The sequence below is a fragment of the Pongo abelii genome, chromosome 2, assembly GCF_028885655.2.
Source record: "Pongo abelii isolate AG06213 chromosome 2, NHGRI_mPonAbe1-v2.0_pri, whole genome shotgun sequence".
Taxonomy (NCBI): Eukaryota; Metazoa; Chordata; class Mammalia; order Primates; family Hominidae; genus Pongo; species Pongo abelii.
The window spans coordinates 116,633,951-116,652,803 of record NC_085928.1 but is presented as its reverse complement, the minus strand read 5'-3'; the positions used below and the strand labels follow the sequence as shown (position 1 = coordinate 116,652,803).

General features: G+C 42.9%; 1 protein-coding gene across 6 annotated transcripts in view; it reads left to right on the top strand.

Annotated features, from left to right (window-relative positions):
* Positions 1-3,236: 3,236 nt before the first annotated feature.
* Positions 3,237-18,853, top strand: part of CTDSPL (CTD small phosphatase like) — a 123,097-nt gene continuing 107,480 nt past the window's right edge. For 3 of the 6 annotated variants that reach the window (XM_054552329.2, XM_024244516.3, XM_054552330.2), the window contains exon 1: positions 3,479-3,636. In XM_054552329.2, coding sequence (XP_054408304.1) covers positions 3,558-3,636 — 79 coding nt within the window. In that variant the 5' untranslated portion in view covers positions 3,479-3,557. Of the gene's footprint in view, positions 3,637-18,853 lie in introns of all 6 variants that reach the window. The other 3 variants (XM_024244517.3, XM_063722138.1, XM_063722139.1) reach the window with 3 other exon arrangements.

The window sequence follows — 18,853 nt, the reverse complement described above, 5'->3', positions numbered from 1 at the left end:
CCAGTGTCTAGAGCAGAACCTTGCATATAGAATATGCACTCAATAAATGTTTGTTGAATGAATATAGCCAAATTTATCAATCGTATCCTGGCAATTTCTTAAGTTTTTGTCACTCTTAGGCCTTTCCCATCCAAGATCAAAAAGCACTTACCCATATTTGTTCTGGTTTATGTTAATTTTTTATATTTAATTATTCAATCTATCTTGAATACGCTGTAAGGACTGGGATAAAGATATATTTTTTCCTCATGGATAGGTACTTGTCCCAACAATTTTTGAATCTTTCTTTCACGTGTAAAACCAAAATACTGTGTTATCTAAGACTGTTTCAGTAAGGTATTATGCAATCACTTATAATAGTAGTAACAGCAATTATGTCACCATATAAGAAAATGCTAACCTTATAATTTTAAACATGGCTTTTTTATAGCTACATAAAATTATGTCAGCATATAGGCAAGGACAGGGAGAAATGGAGGAAATTAGAGATGGACTAAGGGATGGTGATAGAGCTATAGGTGATACTTTTCTTTGATTCTATTAATATTGATAATAAATCAAAGAGCATAATTGAGGGGAACAAGGACTTAAAAGATAGAAAGTTGTTTTCTTGCTTGAGCCTGAAAGACTTGGGCGAAGATAGGGTTTTTTTCAAGGTGATCTCAGGAACCTGAGGATGGTGGGGGATGCAGGTAAGGGAAAATTGTTACTGGAGGGTCCTGGGGAGTCATTGCTACAAAAGAGGCCAAACAAGAAAGACTCTATATATGAAAATGACTTCCTCCAGCCCTGTACCACTGAGCTCTGAGCTTCCCAGCCTTCACTAAGTGAAAAGAAGCTCTGGAAGTACCTCCCACCTCCCAAATAAGGGATCCAGCCCTCAAGCATGTGAATCAGTGACTCCAAATGTTTCCATCACTTTGCCCTCGCTGATGGACTATTTGGGATGCTTCATCAACCAGGCAGCAGAGATGCTAATCTTTGTGGTTATGACCAAAAACTGTAGAACCATATCCCCAGGCCCTCCCCACTCAGCAGTCTCTGGAAGATCCTTCTCTGACCCCTTAGAATTCAGAAGTCTTTTTCTTTTCTTTTTTATTTTTCTTCTTTATTTTAGAAAATTGAGTTCACCAGGTCCCAGGCCAACCACACCCTCATAACAAATATGAAGAGCGTTAGAAGTTAGAAAAAGGGAAATGCTGGGTGCCATGGGGCCCTAATGTGGTCTGTACTTGGGAGGATTAAGAAGGGCATGCCCTGGAGCCTGGGCTATTACACTAGGGCTTGCCTTCCTGACTAAAAGGGCACTTCTTCAACTATCATGGATCTACCCCATGAGGTGATTCACTGGGGTCCCAAAGGTGCCCTTGGAAAAGCAGCTACTCACACGTGAGCACGCCCCAAGGGCAACTGGCACCTGGTCCCGCCCACACACACAGAGCCAGAATGTCAGTGGAAGTCCTGGATTTGGAGCAGAACGCCCACCTCTTGCCTACCAACTACCTTTTACAGCAGCTCCCCTGGAGTGCCTTCCCACCTGCCTCGGCCGCAGGAGCTCTGTCCCAGGACTGTCTCCCACACCTGGACCCTCATGGGGCTCCTACAGGTACAGAGACCACCGATGTCTGCAGGCTGACCACAGGCCAAAGGCTCTTCCGGTAGTGTCCTTTAATACTTTGGAGAGGCTCGCCGGTTCCCTCGGTGAGCACGGGACCTGACTGCATCCAGCTCCAGGATCCAGGAGATGTGGGGAAATGAGAAAGATCCTGTTTGGCCTCGCCTGCTGGAAGCCACAGAACAGCTGGACATGCCCGCAAGGCCTGAAGTGCGCGCGCAACCTGGCAGGCGGAGGCAAGCGGCTCTTCGCCTCAGGCGGCCCACTGAACCCTGCCCACCGACGTCGCGCCCTATAGGCCCTCCCAGGCCCTCCTGATTGGCGGAGAGCGCGCGCGAGCGCTCCTGCCCCGCCCCCGAGCCCGCCCTCCTGCGGCACTACCCCGCCCCCCCGGCTTACTGGGCCGCAGAGTGTGGCCTGCAAGTTGGAAGCGGAGGACGCGGGCGCTCAAGGGCCCCGACGCTCCCAGGCCGAGTGGGCACTTTGTCGTCTCTCCCACGCTCTGGCTGTCGTCCTAGGCCTGACAGTGGCCAGCTGCCTTGCACAAGCACATTCCCTGCCAGGCTCGGTCTGCCACCAGCGCCTTCCGCTCTTCTGCCCCCGACGGACTCCCCCGGTCCCCTTGCTGCACAGCACCCGAAAATGCCCACTGCCCAGGCCCCTCTCAGTCACGACACCCTCACGTGCAGGAGGTTGGTCCTTCAGGACCCGCCGCCCCTCACGCGGGCTCTGGGGCCGAATGCCGATGCGAGTCCCGCCAGCATCCGCACAACCTGAGCCTCTGGCCCGGTCCGCAGACCCCCTCTCTGCACAGATGACTCCGGATCCCGCTCACTCCTGGGACCCCTCAAGCCGGGGAGCGCAGCCCTGGGCCTCTCCGAACCTTCCCCACGCTCCCCGGTCTCCATCACAGCAGCGCCGCGCCCCGGCCCCTCTGCGGGCTGTCTGGGTGTCACTACCGCTCCTGGGAAGCCCCCACTTCTGCACACTGCTTCCCTCCGCACTCATGTCCCAGGCCTCTCGGTTCCCTCGCCCGGACGCCCCTCGCCCATCACCTTCCTGAGACACCCTCACAGCACCTCCGCCCAGCACTTCCCGCGCCTCCTCGCGGTAAATATCCCTCCTCGGGCCCCCTTCCTCGCTCCTGCCTCCATGTCATGCCCCCTCGGCCCCCGGGCTCCCACACTGCACCCTTCCGAATCCTGCCAGTGCCCCCTGCGGGCCCCCGTGAATGCCCCCGCTCCCCTCACCCCACCCATCTGCCTCAGACTCCTCCCCACATCTCTCACACCCCAGGCCTCCCACCTCACTCATTCTGCCAGGCCCCCCTGACACCCCTCACTTCTACCCCCCCGAGCCCCTCTGCCGTCCGCTACACCCCAAGCCCCTCACCCCACTCAACTGCCCGGGCCCCCGCGCGCGCGGCCGCCCCCTCCCGCCCTCCACTCACCCTGTGTCGGCCCCGCTCCCCTCTCCCCCACTAGGCGAGCAGGCGAGCGGGCAGAGCCCGCGGCGGAGGCCGGTCCCCGGGCCGGGACACACCCACCCGCCCGCCCGCCCTTCTTTCCCTCCCTTCCTTTCTCCTTCCCTCCCTCTCTCCCGCCCTCCCGCCCTCGCTCTCTCCTTCCCCCTCGCCCGCCCGCTCCCGCTTCCAGCGGCGCCGGGCCTCCCGCTCCGCCTCCCCGTGCGCGGCTCTCCCGGGCGCGGCTCCGGGGTTCATGGTGACGAGGCGGCGGCCGCTCGAGCCCAGCGGCGGCGGCGGCGGGAGCTGGGGCGCGGGCCCGGGCTGCCTCTCCCAGAGCGCGGGGCCGGGCGGCGGGCGCGCCCAGGCAGCGGCAGCGAGCGCCCCCCCGCGCCGCGCCCCCGCGCCCCCCGCGCCGCGCCCCCGCGCGCTTGGCTTGCGGGGGGCCGGGCCTGCGGGCGGCCGCCGCGCCGCGCACTCATGGACGGCCCGGCCATCATCACCCAGGTGACCAACCCCAAGGAGGACGAGGGCCGGTTGCCGGGCGCGGGCGAGAAAGGTGAGGAGGGGCGCAGGCGGCCGCGGGCCGGGGGCGAGCGCACACCCCGCGCCTCTGGAGTTCACTGCCGGGCGCCGGCATGGGCCTGGGGGAGGGGTGCACAGGGCCCGGAGGATGCGTGGGTGTGGGGTGCGCCCGGAGGAGAGCGAGGCTGCCAGAGTGCATGTGCCGACCGAGCCAGTGTGAGTGTGCAGGGGCTGGCGGAGAGACTGGGAGCGAGTGTGTGTGCATCTAACCGGGAGGTTGTGAGTTTGTGTGCGCGCACGCCCTCAGAGAAGTTGTGAGCCTGTGTGTGCACCTAACACAGAGGTTCTAAGTGTATGCACTTGTAGTGTGTGTGCACACGCGGACAGAGTGATTGTAAGGATGTGTGTGCACCTCACAGAGAGGTTGTGAGATTGTAAGGGTTTGCGCACCTAACGGAGACGTTGTGAGTGCTTTTTTTCCTGACAGGCTGTGAGTTTGTGTTGTGTGTATTAGAGGTTTGTATGGGCCTGACTGAGGGGTTGTGGAATGTGTGTGCGTGAGCATGAGCCTGGAGAGGTTCTATGTCTGTTCACTCCTGACAGAGTTTGTGAGTGTGTATGATTGTGTGACTACACCACCCAACTGGCAGATTGAATGTGTTGTATACCTCTACTGGGAGGGTGTGTGTGTGTGTAAATTGTATACAATGAGGCTGTGTGCATCAGTGCACCTAACCACGAACCTGTGTATACAGACGTGTGTGCCTTCCTGTGTATCAGACAATGAAGCCATGTGTCTGGGTGTGTTTAGCTGGTTGTGCAAGTGCTGGAGTCTGGGGGGGGAGAAGAGGCAGTTCGGAGCCATCCCCCCTTTCTCCCTTCTCCACTCTTTGCTGTCTCCGGGCCACCAGCATGTTGGGATGACTTACAAGGCCTGGCCCTTCCAGGGCCCTTTTAGGACCCAGATTTAAAGGGCACTTGTGGAGCCCTTATGGTGCCAGGAGTGTCCCCTCCCAGGGAGCTGGCCAAGGGCTCAGCCAGCGCTGTGCTTCTGTGCCTGGTTTGATTTTGGCACATTTTGACCCCAGCCCCCCATTCTGTTTCCTTTTTATCCTTTATCTTGGTGTCTGTGTTCCCACTTAGAGACTTGGCGTGTCCCCCTCTCTTGCATGCCTGGAGCTTTCTGTGCCTCTAGTGTGTTGGGACTTGGACAGACTGTTTTGAAGGGTCAAGAAATCTGGCTTCTTTTGTTCTGGTGACTAAAGCTTGCCTCATTCTCTTCCTGTCCTGCGCCTTGTGAACACCTGGACTGAGGTCAGGTGCAGCCCGCCAGGACCCCTGACCCCTCTCCAGGCCGGAGCTGGCCACAGCCGGCTTTGGGGATGAGTCATTTCTTTCTAGGGGCTCCCACCTTTGCTGTGCCAGTGGGTAAGGTGTGCAGCCCCTGATAGAAATCTGCATGGGAGTGAGGGGAATATTCTGCCTCTCCTCAGGCAGAGGCCACTGGGCAAGCCCATCAGAAAAATGGAAGGAATCAGCAGGTACCCTCAGGTTGGGCATTTGTCAACCTGTTTGCAGTTTCGTAGACCACAAACATTGTATGTGTCTGCAGACTGGATTTCTTTTATGTAAAATAAAGAATTCAAACTCTCTCAGGCATTTTTCTGTGCCTTTCAGATGGTCTAAAACATTCTGCAAGAGAGTGCTCCAGGTAAATCCCCGTATTTCTCTGGGACCCAAGTGGGCAGCTGCTTGGTGATCTGGACTTCCTGCCATAGGGGCTGTTAGTTCTTGGAGCCCTGGCTGGGTGTGTGCCCTCAGGGAGCGTTTGGTTGGAGGCATCAAGGAGGTTTGCTTCCTGTGCTTCCTGTGCTCCTTACCAGCTGTGGATTGAGTGCTTTGTGTGATGCTTTGCCAGAGAGAATCCACAGCTCTTTGAGGAGAGGTGTGGCATAAAGCAGGGAAATATTTTTCAGAGCCTCAGACCTCCTGCTGCCCCCCACCTGACTCCAGGAGCAAGAGCAGGAGCTCTGCCAACTTTCCCTTTTCCTCTAGCTGCTAGGATTTTTAAAACAAAGAATCAATCTATCCAAAATCCAAACCATGTACAAATACTCCAGGATAGTGCTTGTTCTATTCAACTTGTTTACATTACTTTTCATGACAATCTTTTATTATCTTTAGCAGCCTATTTTGTTTGCCAGTGTCAGATTGGTTGGTTGTTAACCGATTAGAGGAATTCTTTACCTGCAGCCCTGGGGTGGGGTGGTTGGCTAGTAGATCCTTCTTGCTGAAGCATTGAAATCCTACTCAATTTAGTTCTTCACTTTAAAAAATGGAAATAATTTTGGTTACCTATAATGTGGCAATAAACTCTAGAGCTAAATGTTGGAACAGTTTCTTCAGATTTATAAACCAGTAAACTGGTTCAGCAATGTTTCTAGCTTAAGCGTGTTGATATCTTCAGATGGGCACATAAAATTATGTAAAATACATTTTTATGTATTTTACGTAATTTTATTTGAGATAAACAATTATTTTGTTTTAAAAATATTGGTCCTGGAATATTTTAAATATTTAAGTTTCATAATAGGGAAGAAACTATTGCTTTTACATGTTTACTTACATCATTTATTCTGTAAAATAGGAATAGTAATCACTACTTCTGGGGTGTGACCTGAGGGTTTAAAGAGATGATGTACATTAAAGACTCTGCCTGGTTCACCACTGTGTCATGATTCCATAAATCTTTCTTTAGATACAGATTTACAAAGGAAGTACTAAGCATGGGCTGTGGTGTTTTGCACCAAGTTGAATTACTTCTTGACACATTGCCACGTGGTGGTGCGAAACTCAGAGAAGACTGTCACTGTCAGTCTGGCCTGTCATAGAATGCTCATATCTTACAGTTGTGTTTGATTTGGTTGCTAATGTCAAGATAAAGAGACAAATTTCCCTGTAAGTTTAACTCAGCCTACTTTGCAATCTGGAAGTTTCCTCTTACACATTAATAAGAAAATGTCCAACAGTACAGTAGAAAAGTGGACAAGAGTTAGGAACAAGAAAGTCATAGAGGAAGAAATCTGAATGGCCAATAAATATATGAAATGGTGCTCTACTTCATGTGAAACCTTTTCATGCATCAGCTTGGTTAAACATTTAAATGACTGCCAATGTTCAAAGTAGACAAAGGTTTGGAAAATGACTTAATAGACTTTTGTGAGAGAATAAAGTGAGTACAGAGTTTTTAGAGAGTAATTTAATACTGAATCAATTAGGAACACATTTGGCTGCAAGTAACAGAAAACCAGATTTACTCTAGCTTAAACCAATAGGAGTTTATTCTTCCCACATAATAAGCTGTCTGAGGTAGGCTGCTCATAGCTTTTTCAGCAACTCATTGATACCAGGGTCAACATCATAGTGATTCTCCTGGTTTTCCCTCATGTATATAGCATGGCTGCCACCCCTCCAAACACCACAGCCACCTTTAGGGCAGGAAAAAGAGTGCCAGTCTTGTGTATTCCTTTTACCTGGAAAGCAGAAACGCAAAAACATTCCTAGGGACCACCCAGAAAACTTTGCTGATGTTTAATTGGCCAGAACCAGGCCACATGGCCGCCCCTTGCTGCAAACAGAGTGAGGAAAGTGAGTTTCCAGCTTTTCCAGCCTTTGCTGTGGGAGGCAGGAGGGGAGAAGATTGAAAATAGGTGGGAACAGGTATTGGTTCAGCCAAACAGCAGTATTGACCACACACTGAAAGCTCCTGTTCTACTTCTGAGTTTCTGTTCTAGAGAAATAACCTCATTTGTGCTCAAAGAAACATGTACAAGGATTTTCACTTAATGGCTACATTGCTTGCAATAGCAAGTATTAGAACCATCCTAAGTGTCAGTAGGTGAATGGTTAGGCTATGATACATCAATAGCAGAATATTGTGAGGCAGTTGAAAAGAATGAGCTAAATTAAATCTAAACATACAGATATGTGAATTTTCAAGACATTTTAAAGCAGGAAAAATTTTGAAGAACAGTATAAACAGTATGTTTCCTGCCTTTGTAAAAAAAAAATCACACATACACACACACAACTGTATATTTGTTTAGAAATACAGAAAAAATAATATGGAAGGAAATAAGCTGACAACAAATATTCCTCAGGGAGAGGACTGGAAAACAAAGATTCCTCTAGGGAGAGGAAATATTAATATTTGTTTAAATATTAATGAAATATGCTCATTTTACAGATGAAATTTTTTAACTAAAAAAAGAAATTTCCCATAGCTCTTTGAAGGGAAAGAAATAATTTGAGGGAATTGGACAATAATAAAACCAAAAAAATCTCAATTAGTATGCAGTATTAGTGAGAATATATCAATGATATCTAAACAGTTAATTATTTTGTAAGCTAATATGTGTCCTTGATGAGATTTCTGCAGGAAAATTTGTTTGGGCAGATATTTTGGCCTAAGGTGCTAGGTGTGTTTCCTTTAAATGTTTGTAATACTCAGTGTTAATTCAGAAACTTTAAGCTTTGGGCTGCTAACAAAATTATAGCAAAGAGAAGACTTTTGGAAGCAATAATTATTTCAGATGACAGAAGCAGATTTGTAGTAGATTCAGACTGATTAACTTTTTTATATTAAACTTTTTATTTGGAGATAACTGTAAATTTACATGCAGTTTTAAGAAGTCACAGAGACTTTCTATGCCCTCTACCCAGTTTCTCTTATTACTGACATCTCGTAAAACTGTATCGTATCACATCAGGATGTTGACATTGATATAGTCAAGGTACAGAAAAATTTCATCACCAGGAGGATCCCTCCTGTTGCCCTTCAGAGTCACACTGCTTCCCTCCCATGCCCACCCTGCTCCTTAGCCCACTGGTGACCACTAATCCACTACATTTCTAAAATTTTATGTTTTTAGGAACATTATCTAAATGGAATCAAACAGTATGTGATCTTTTGGAATTGCTTTTTTTCACTCAACATAATTATCTGGAGATTTATTCAGGTTGTTCCTTGTATTAATCTTCTTTTAAAAATTGCTCAATTGTATTCCATGACATGGATATACCACAGTTTGTTTAGCCATTCACACTTTGAATGATCTGTACATTGTTTCTAGATTTTGAGTATTATGAATAAAGCTGCAATAAACATTGGTATACATGTTTTTGTTTGAACCTAAGTCTTCATTTTTCTGGGATAAATGCCCAGTGTGCAATTGCTGGATCATATGGTAGTTGCATGCTTACTTTTTAAAGAAACTGCCAAACTGTTTTCTTGAGTAAATGTAGCATTTTACATACCCACCAGCAATGTATAAGTGATCCAGTTTCTCTGCATCCTCACCAGCATTTGGTGTTGTCACTGTTTTTAAAAATTTTTATTTTGAAATAATTATAGACTCGAAAGAAGTTGCAAAAATAATACAGAGAGGTCCCATGTACCCATCACCTAGTGTCCCCTAACGCTAACGTCTTATATAATTGTATATTTCATTATCAAAACCAGGAAATTGACATTGGCAAATACAGTTGTTTAGACTACAGACCTTACATTTCACCAGTTTTTGCATGAATTCATTTTTTGTAGCTTTATGCATCTTTAATACATTTATATTTGTATAACCACCATCACAAGCTACAGAACTCGTTTGTCACCACAAAGGAACTCCTTTGAGTTACCTTTTTCATTTCTTTTTTAAAAACTGATATATAATATTTGTACATTTTTCTGAGGTACATATGATATTTTATATGCATAGAATAGTGTAATAATCAAGTCAGGGTATTTAGGGTATCTATCACCTTGAGTAATTATCACTTCACTATTTTTCATATTAGCCATTCTGATATGTGGTGGTAGCTTATTACGGTTTTAATTTGCATTTCCCTGATGGCTAATGATGTTGAACGTCTTTTCATGTGCTTATTTTTCTTCTAAATGTCTTCTTTGATGAGCTGTCCCTTCATATCTTTTGCCCATGTTCTAATTGGATTTTTTTAAACTGTCAAGTTTTGATAATTTTTATATATTATAGATATTAGTCCTTTTTCAGATATGTGGTTTGCAAGTATTTCTTCTAGCCTATAGCTTGGCTTTTCATCCTCTAAAGAGCCTTTTTCAGAGCAAAAGTTTTAAATTTTGATAAGGTGCAGTATATAAATATTTCCTTTTATTGATTGTGCTCTTGGTGTCAACTCTAAGAACTCTCTGCCTAGCACTAGATCCCAAAGGTTTTCTCCTACGCTTTTTCCAAGTTTTATAATTTTACATTATATTTAAGTTCATGATCCAGTCTGAGTCCATTTTTTAATAAGGTGTGAAACTTTGGTTTGTTTTTTTGTCTCTGAGGGTCTGGTTGCTTCAGCTACATTTGTTGAAAAAGTTATCTGTCCTTCCTCCTTTGAATTTCTTTTGCATCTTTGTCAAAAATTAGTTGGGCATATTTATGTGGGTCTGTTTCTGAGTTTATTTATTTTGTCCCACTGATCTATATGTCCATCCCCCTGCCTATGCTATATAATCTTGATTACTGTAGCTAAATAATAAGTCATGATATAGAGTAGACTGATCCTTCCAACTTTTGTTCTTTTTCAAAATTGTTTTAGCTGTTCTAGTTTTGTTGCCACATTATGTAAATTTTACAATACTCTTGTCTATATCTACAAAAAATCTTCCTGAGATTTTGATAGGAATTGAATTAAACCTGTGTATCAATTTGAGGAAAACTGACATCTTTTCTAGATTAAGTCTTCCAATCCATGAACATAGTATGTCTCTCTATTTATTTAGATCTTTGATTCTGCCATCAGGCTTTCAGCATACAAGTCCTATTAATATTTTATTAGATTTACATCTGAGTGTTCTTTTTAAACTATACATATTTTAATTGATACATCATAATTTTACATATTTATAGGGTATATAATGATGATGTACACACATTGCATAGTGATCAGATCAAGGTAATTAGCATATCCATCATCTCAAACATTTATCATTTCTTTGTGTTGGGTGCATTTATTATCCTCCTTTTAGTTATTTAAAACTATATAGTATTGTTGCCCATAGTTATCCTACAATGCTGTAGAGTGTTTATTTTTTAAGCGACTGTCAATTGTATTTATTTTTTATTTTGGTGCCCACGTGTTCAGTGCTAATATACAGACATACAAAAGATTTTTGAATACTTATCTTGTATCCTATGACCTTGTTGAGCTCACTTATTAGTTGTAAGAGGCTTTTTATAGATTCCCTGAGGTTTTTTACATAGACAAACATGTCATCAAATAAGAACACTTATATGTCTTCATTTCTGACTTGTATGCCTTTTATTTCTTTTTCTTGCTTTATTGCACTGACTAGAACTTTAGCAGTATGTCGAACAAGAGTAGTGAGAATGGACATCCTTGTCTTGGTCCCAGTCTTAGGGGGAAACCATTCAGTATTTTATCATTAGTATAATGTCAGCTGTAGATTTTTTAATAGAACTCTTTAACAGGTTGAGGAAGTAACCTTCTAATTCAATTTTTCTGAGAGTTTTTAATCAAGAATGGATGTTAACTTTTGTCTTACGCTTTTTCTGCAACAATTAATGTAATCGTGATTTTTCTCCTTTAGTCTGTTAATGGGATAGATTAAACTGATTTTTGAATATTGAACCAGACTTGCGTCCATGGAATAAACCTTACTTGGTTGTGGAGTATAATTCTTTCTATATATTGATGAATTCTATTTGCTAATATTTTATTAAGGATTTTTTTGTCTATAAGTGATGTTGGTCTGCAGTTTTCTTTTTTTGTGTTGTCTTTATCTGGTTTGGTATCAGTGTTACCTCTCTTGTATTCTGGAAGAGATTGTGTAGAACTGGTGTGAATTTTCCAGTGAAATCATCCGGGCCTGGACTTTTTTTTCGGGGGGATGGGGGTTGGGGGGAATTTTTAAACTACAAATTGAATTTTCTTAATAGTTATAGAGCTATTTAAATTATCTCTTTCAGATTGGGTAACTTGGGTAGTTTTTTGTTTTTCTGAGATTTGATTCATTTCATCTAAGTTGTCAAATTTGTGTGTATAGAGCTATTCATAGCATTATTCCCTTATTACCTTTTTGATGCCTGCAGAATCTGTAGTGTTATGCCCTGTTTCATTCCTGATATTGACAATGTGTGTCCTCCATCTTATTTTTTGTGTGTCAGTCTTGCTGGAGGTTTCTCAATTTTCTTATTCTTTACAAATAACCAGTTCTTTGTTGCATTGATTTTTTACATTGCTTTTCTGTTTTCAACTTTGTTGATTTCTGTTCTTATCTTTATTTCCTTCCTTCCGCTTTATTTGGGTTTATTTTGCTCTTCTTTTTCTAGGTTCTTGAAGGGGCACTTAGATGAATGATTTGAGGCTTTCTCCCTTTCCTAATTTATGCATTTAGTGCTACAAGTTTCTCTCTCAACACTACCTTAGCTGTGTCCCACAAATTTTGATATTTTGCAATTTTGGTTTTCATTCAGTTCAATAGTTTTTAAAAATATACTTTATTTTTAAAAGCAGTTTTAGGTTCACAGCCATATTGAGCAGAAAGCACAGAGAATTTCCATATGTTCCCTGACTGCACAGATGCATAGCTCCCCATACTATCAACATCCCACACCAGAGTGGCCCATTTATTACAATTGATAAACCTGTGTTGACAGTCATCATCACCCAAGGTCCAAGAACATAAGGGTTCACTCCTGGGGTTTTATATTCTATGAGTTTGTACAAATGTATAATGACATATACCCACCATTATAGTATTATACAGAATAATTTCATTGCCGTAAACATCCTCTGTGCTCCACTTATTCATCTCTCTCTCCCTTGCCCAATCCCTGGCAACTACTGATATTTTTACTGTCACCATAGGTTTGCCTTTTCTGGAACGTCATATACTTGGAATCATATAGTATGTAGCCATTTCAGATTTGCTTCCTTCACTTAGTAATATGCATTTTCATTCCCTCCATGTCTTTTCATGGCTTGTTAACTTATTTCTTTTTAATACTGATTAATATTTCATAGTCTGTATGTACCACAGTTTATCCATTCGCCTACTGAAGGGCATGTTGGTTGCTTCCAAGTTTTAGCCTATGAATAAAGCTACTATAAACATATGTGTGCTGGTCTTTATGTAGATTTAAGTTTTCAACTCTTTAGGGTAAATACCAAGGAACATCATTGCTGGGTTGTATGGTAAGAGTATTTTGTTGTTTTGTAAGAAACTGCCAAACTGTGTTCCAAAGTGGCCCTACCATCTTTAGCTTTCAGAAGTTTAGTTATGATATGTCTTGGCGTGGATTTCTTTTAGCTTATTCTGTTTGCAGTTCATTCTGCTTCTTGGTTTATGTCTTTGCTAAACTGGGGGAGTTTTCAGGCATTATTTTCTTGAGTACTTTTTCAGCTCTGCTCTTTCTCTTCTCCTTCTGAGACTATGATGACATAAATGTTAGATCTTTTGTTATAGTCCCACAGGTTTATCCATACTGAGCTTTTTTGGTTTTCAGTCTTTTCTCCCCTGTGTTGTTCAGTTGGGTAATTTCTGTTGTTCTGTCTTCAAGTTTGTTGGGTTTTTTTCCTTATTTCTTCTAGTCTGCTATTGAGCACATCCACTGAGATTTTTATCTCAATTATTATATTTTTTAGTTCTAAATTTTCCATTTGGTTTTTCTTTATATCTTCTTCTCTGCTGAGACTATTTCTTTGCTGAGGTTCTGTCTCACCCAGGCTGGAGCGGAGTGCAATGGTGTGATCATGGCTCACTGCAGCCTCAACCTTGTGGGCTCAAGTGATCCTCCCATCTCAGCCTCCTGAGTAGCTGCGACTACAGGCACATGTTTTGTTTTGCCTGGCTTAATGTTTTGTATTTTTTGTAGAGTCGAGGGTCCGCCTATGTTACCCAGGCTTTAAACATGCTCCTAATTGTTTGTTGAAGCATTTTTTTAAAAAAAAATCATGGCTGCTTTAAAATCTTTATCAGATAAGTGTAGGATCTCTGTCATCCTGGTGTTGGGTTGGCGTTTATTGATTTTTTTCATTCAGTTCGGGAAGTCCTTGTTCTTCGTATAATAAGCAAATTACAATTGAAACCTGGACATTTTTGTATTATGTTATGAGACTCTGGGTCTTATTTAAGCCTTCTGTTTTGGTTGGTTTTCTCTGACATGCCCCCAGCAGGAAAGAAGTACTGCCTTGTTAATGTCAGGTGGAGGTGGATGTTAAGGGTTCCTACTTAGGCTCTTTTTTTTTTTTTTTTTAATCTTTTTTTTTTTTTTTTTTTTTGAGACTGAGTCACTCTGTTGCCCAGGCTGGAGTGAAGTGGTGCGATCTCAGCTAACTGCAACCTCCACTTCCCGGGTTCAAGTGATTCTCCTGACTCAGCCTCCTGAGTAGCTGGGACTACAAGTGCCTGCCAGCATGCCCAGCTAATTTTTGTATTTTTAGTAGAGGCAGGGTTTCACCATGTTGGCCAGGATGGTCTCGATCTCTTGACCTCCTGATCCGCCCGCCCTGGCCTCCCAAAGTGCTGGGATTATCGGCGTGAGCCACCACGCCCAGCCCCCACTTGGCCTCTTTTGACCTACTGCTGGGCAGGAAGAGAGTTCGGCTTCTGTGTGGTCTCTACTGTACTGCAATGGGAGTATTCATTACCACTGGCTGTGAGTGAAAGCCCTGACTTCCTGTGCCTCCTCTGACACCACCTCAATGGGAAGGGGAGCACCTCATTACTGCTGGATAAGAGTAGAAGTCCAAGGTGGCCATGTGGTCTCCACTGACCACTGGAAGAAGAAGGAGCTCATTACCAGCTTTCAGGGATGAGTCCCCGCTTCATATTTGGCCACCTTTAACACCACTCCAGCATGGGTGGTAGGATGCCTCATTACAGCCTATGAGGGTAGAATTCTAGGTAGCCATTAGGTTTTCTCTGGCATGAGTAGGTGTGTGGCGGGAGGGATGGGGGTGATATTAGGCTATAGTAGAGCAGTTTTGTCTGAAAGATTTCTGTCTTGCTAGACTGCCCCTTTTCTGGTCCTTTGGTTACAGAGAGTAGGCTTTTATTGGGTCTCTTTGTCTGCAACTGTCGGTTTTCTCCCGTAGCCAGCTTCTTTACCTCCAAGTCTAGGATCTATCTACCAGGCAAAAAGAAAACCCAGGGAAATCATCACCCTATTGTTCTTTAGGATTCAAGGTCCCTAGCTAATCTGCTTTCTTCTTTCCATCTTTCACAGTCTTTTGATGTTTATTTTATGTATAATGTCCAGGATTTTCAGTTGTGCTTAGTGGGAAACAGAGGAAGACGTATGTCTACTCCATCTTCTTGGAGGCAGAAGTCCCCTGATTTTAGACCTATCCAAATTAAGTATTTTAAGGAAGACTAGAATTAGAAAGTTGTCATTTTAAAGGTTTATTTCAATATTATGCTAATGATTGATGTAAAAGTCAAATTCAGTGAGTGCTTTGAAAATCTTAATTGTCCATTAAAAAGAGAAAAGACAATTCACTGTGAAATCAAGTCTAGATCAGTAGGGCATCAGTGACAACTGTGATTTAACCAACCTTAATGAGATGCATTCATAAACTTTGGTCTTAATATCAAAATTTTAGCTTCAATTTCATGAGTGTCCTAACTTAAATGTATTTTAAATCTAATATTCTGTTTGATTAGCAAGCGTGTTTAACCTGATAGCTTTCACTTTGTTTCTCAGTTAAGGAAGCATCCATTTAAGTAAACAGAAATGTCTTCTTGGGGCAAACACAAAGGACCTTATATCTGGATTTAGCACTCATGGTGCGTAGACAGGGCTTGCTGGCCAGTGACTAGAAGAGTCTGCTTCCAGTCTGGGCTACCCTGAAAGTAGGTCTTTGGGCTCCAGAAACTTGCCCCAAGCTGTACTTAACTGTAGCATCCCAGGTTGGGGAAGAACCCCATTTGGCATGGCAGCACTGGGTGTTCAGAAGGGACCACACCACTTCAAGTTTAATTCTGAAGTAAATGGCTTTTTCCCTTTGGGTGATGTTGAGGGTGTGGATTGAGGGGATACATAAAAGTGCCAGTGGGTTCACCAGGCTGTTCAGCTAGGAGTTGGCCATGGTCAGGAAATGCTCTGGCCATAAATGAGTCTAGATTTAAATACAGACACAAGGCCGGGCGCAGTGGCTCAACGCCTGTAATCCCAGCCCTTTGGGAGGCCAAGGTAGGCAGATCACGAGGTCAAGAGATTGAGACCATCCTGGCCAACATGGTGAAACCCCATCTCTACTAAAAATACAAAAATGAGCTGGGCATGGTGGCGCGCACCTGTAGTCCCAGCTGCTCGGGAGGCTGAGGCAGGAGAATTGCTTGAATCTGGAAGGCGGAGGTTGCAGTGAGCCGAGACTGCGCCACTGCACTCTAGCCTGGCGACAGAGTGAGACTCTGTCTCAAAAACAATAATAATAATAATAATAATAAATACAGACAGACACACACGCACACACACAAGTTTCTTCATTTGCTTTGATGGTAACCTATGGTGCCAAGGGAAGCAGCATCTAACTATTGAAAAAGGGAGTTAGGGATTCTCTTGGGTAATGTTGAAAGAATTATATATCTTAGAACTTACTTTGCAGATCTGAAATTTTGACTTACCAGACATTTAAAGTTCAGTATTTTAATGACCTATCTTTCTCTTAAAAATCCACTACCTTTAAATAATTCTTCCCTTTAATTTCTTAACATATATTTTCCTATGTTTAAAAAATGGGGATGCATATTCAGTGCTGTATTTGAAATAAAACTAAGCAAATACTTGTCTTTATGGCTCTGAAATAATATCAAATAATGGAGCAAAGTCTCAGGAACTGTTTGTAGCACTGGGTTGGGATGTGGACATTTTTGTATTTGAGATCAGGACTGGAAACACTGGTGGTATAGTCCTCTGAAACCAGAACCTAATAAGCAGTGGCCTTTGTGGATGCTAGAGATTATGTAATCACCTAAGTAATAGCTCATTTTGATTCTGAGTAGCTGCTTCTAGTTAAAAACTGAAAGCTTTCTTTGTAATTATAATTTATATTAAGGCTATTTGCCAAAATGTTTTAAAATCCTGGTATTTAAAGCACTTTAAAAATTGAAGAGAAGCAGCTTAATATTTGATGACTGATGCTATTCTTACCTTTCAAAATCAGTATTTAAGCTTTCAGTGTTTCAGGCTTTCTTGAACAGACTGCACTGCCTTGTCAACATGGCTTGAATAAATGTAGCCTTTTAGTACCAATAAGAATTCATACTGTACTTTAAATTGTACGTAATCTTTCTCTCTGTAGTCTGATCAAGATTTAGCTCTTATGCTTAGCCTATCATACATTTGTTCTAAGTATCTGGCTCCCTTATGTACAAGTCAGAAACCATTGACTTTAATTCCAAAGATTTCAGTTAGAGTCATATTTTATTTTCTTTTTTTGAGGATATAGCTGAACATATTCATTTCTGTTTTAGTTAGATTTATACATTTCATAGCAATCATGAAGTAAGTATAAAATTTGAGTTGCTATTAATTCTGTCTAATGTATGAGCACTTATTGGTAAGCGTTAGTTTTTATACTCTGTAGTAGACCTTGTATCACTACATAGGCCTGTCTTCTGTCCTTGAATTTTTTTAAGTTTAATTTTTTATTGACTGGGTGTGGTGGCTCACACCTGTAATCCCAGCACTTTAGGAGGCTGAGGTGGGAGGATCACTGGGGCCCAGGAGTTAGAGACCAGCCTGGAAAACATGGTGGGACCCCATCTCTACAAAAAATAAAAATAAATTAGCAGGGTGTGGTGGTGTACACCTGTGGTCTCAGCACTTTAGGAGGATGAGGCGGAGGATTGATTGAGCCTGGGAGGTGGAGGCTGTAGTGAGCCGTCATTGCACAACTGCACTCCAGCCTGAGTGACAGAGCAAGACCATGTCTCATTTAAAAAAAAAATTATTAAGGTAAATTTGCGTACTGTAAAAATTACTCTTTTTTGTGTAACCCAGGTTAAAAAGTTTCAAGAGTTTTGGCAAACTCATACAGCTGTATAACCACTACCACAATCAAGATAGAGAGTATTTCCATCACCCCCAAAATATTCTCTGTGGTAGTACCATTTTTGCTCCCACCAGCAATATATATTACTTCCAGTTGATCTACATCCTTGTCAGCACTTGATTTTGTCAGTTTTTAAATTTTAACCATTATAGTGGGTATTTAGTGGTATCTCATCATAGTTTCATTTTGTGTTTCCTAAATCTCTGATGATGCTGAACTTCTTTTTATGTGTTTATTTGCTGTCCAAATAACTTCCTTGGTGAAGTGTTCAAACTGCTGCCATTTTTTAAAAACTGAATTGTTTGAGTGCTTATTATTGTGGGTTTTTTATGTAATTCTGTTTACAAGTACTTTGTTGAATATGTGTTTTGCAAATGTTTTTCCCAGTCTATGGTTTATATTTTTATTCTCTTAGCAATGTCTTTTTTTTTCAAAAATTCTTATTATGATAAAATACGTATAACATTAAATTTAGCAGTGGCTCACACCTGTAATCCCAGCACTTTGGGAGGCTGAGGTGGGTGGATCACGAGGTCAGGAGTTCAAGACCAGCCTGCCTAACATGGTGAAACCCCGTCTCTACTAAAAATACAAAAATCAGCCAGGTGTGGTGATGCACGCCTGTAATCCCAGCTACTCAGGAGGCTAAGGCAGGAGAATCGCTTGAACCCAGGAGGCAAAGATTGCAGTGAACCGAGATTGCGCCTCTGCACTCCAGCCTGGGTGACAAAGTGAGACTCTGTCTCAAAAAAAAAAAAAAAAAAAAAATTGATCGTCTTAACTACTTTTAAGTATACAATTCATTAGTATTAAGTACATTCATATTGCTGTGCAGCTGTCACCACCATCCATCTCCAGAACTCTTTTCATATTGCAAAAATGAAACTACTCATTAAACAATAACTCCCCATTCCCTCCTTGCCCTGACAACCACCATTCTGCTTTCTGTCTCTGTGAATTTGTCTACTCCAGCTGCCTCATATAAGTGGAATCATACAGTATTTTTTTGTGACAGGCTTACTTTACTTAGCATACTGCCCTCAAGGTTCATCCATGTTCTATCATGTGTTAGAATTATCTTCCTTTTTAAGGCTGAATAGTGGTCCATTGTGTATGTATGCCACCTTTGCCTATCCATTCATTGGTTG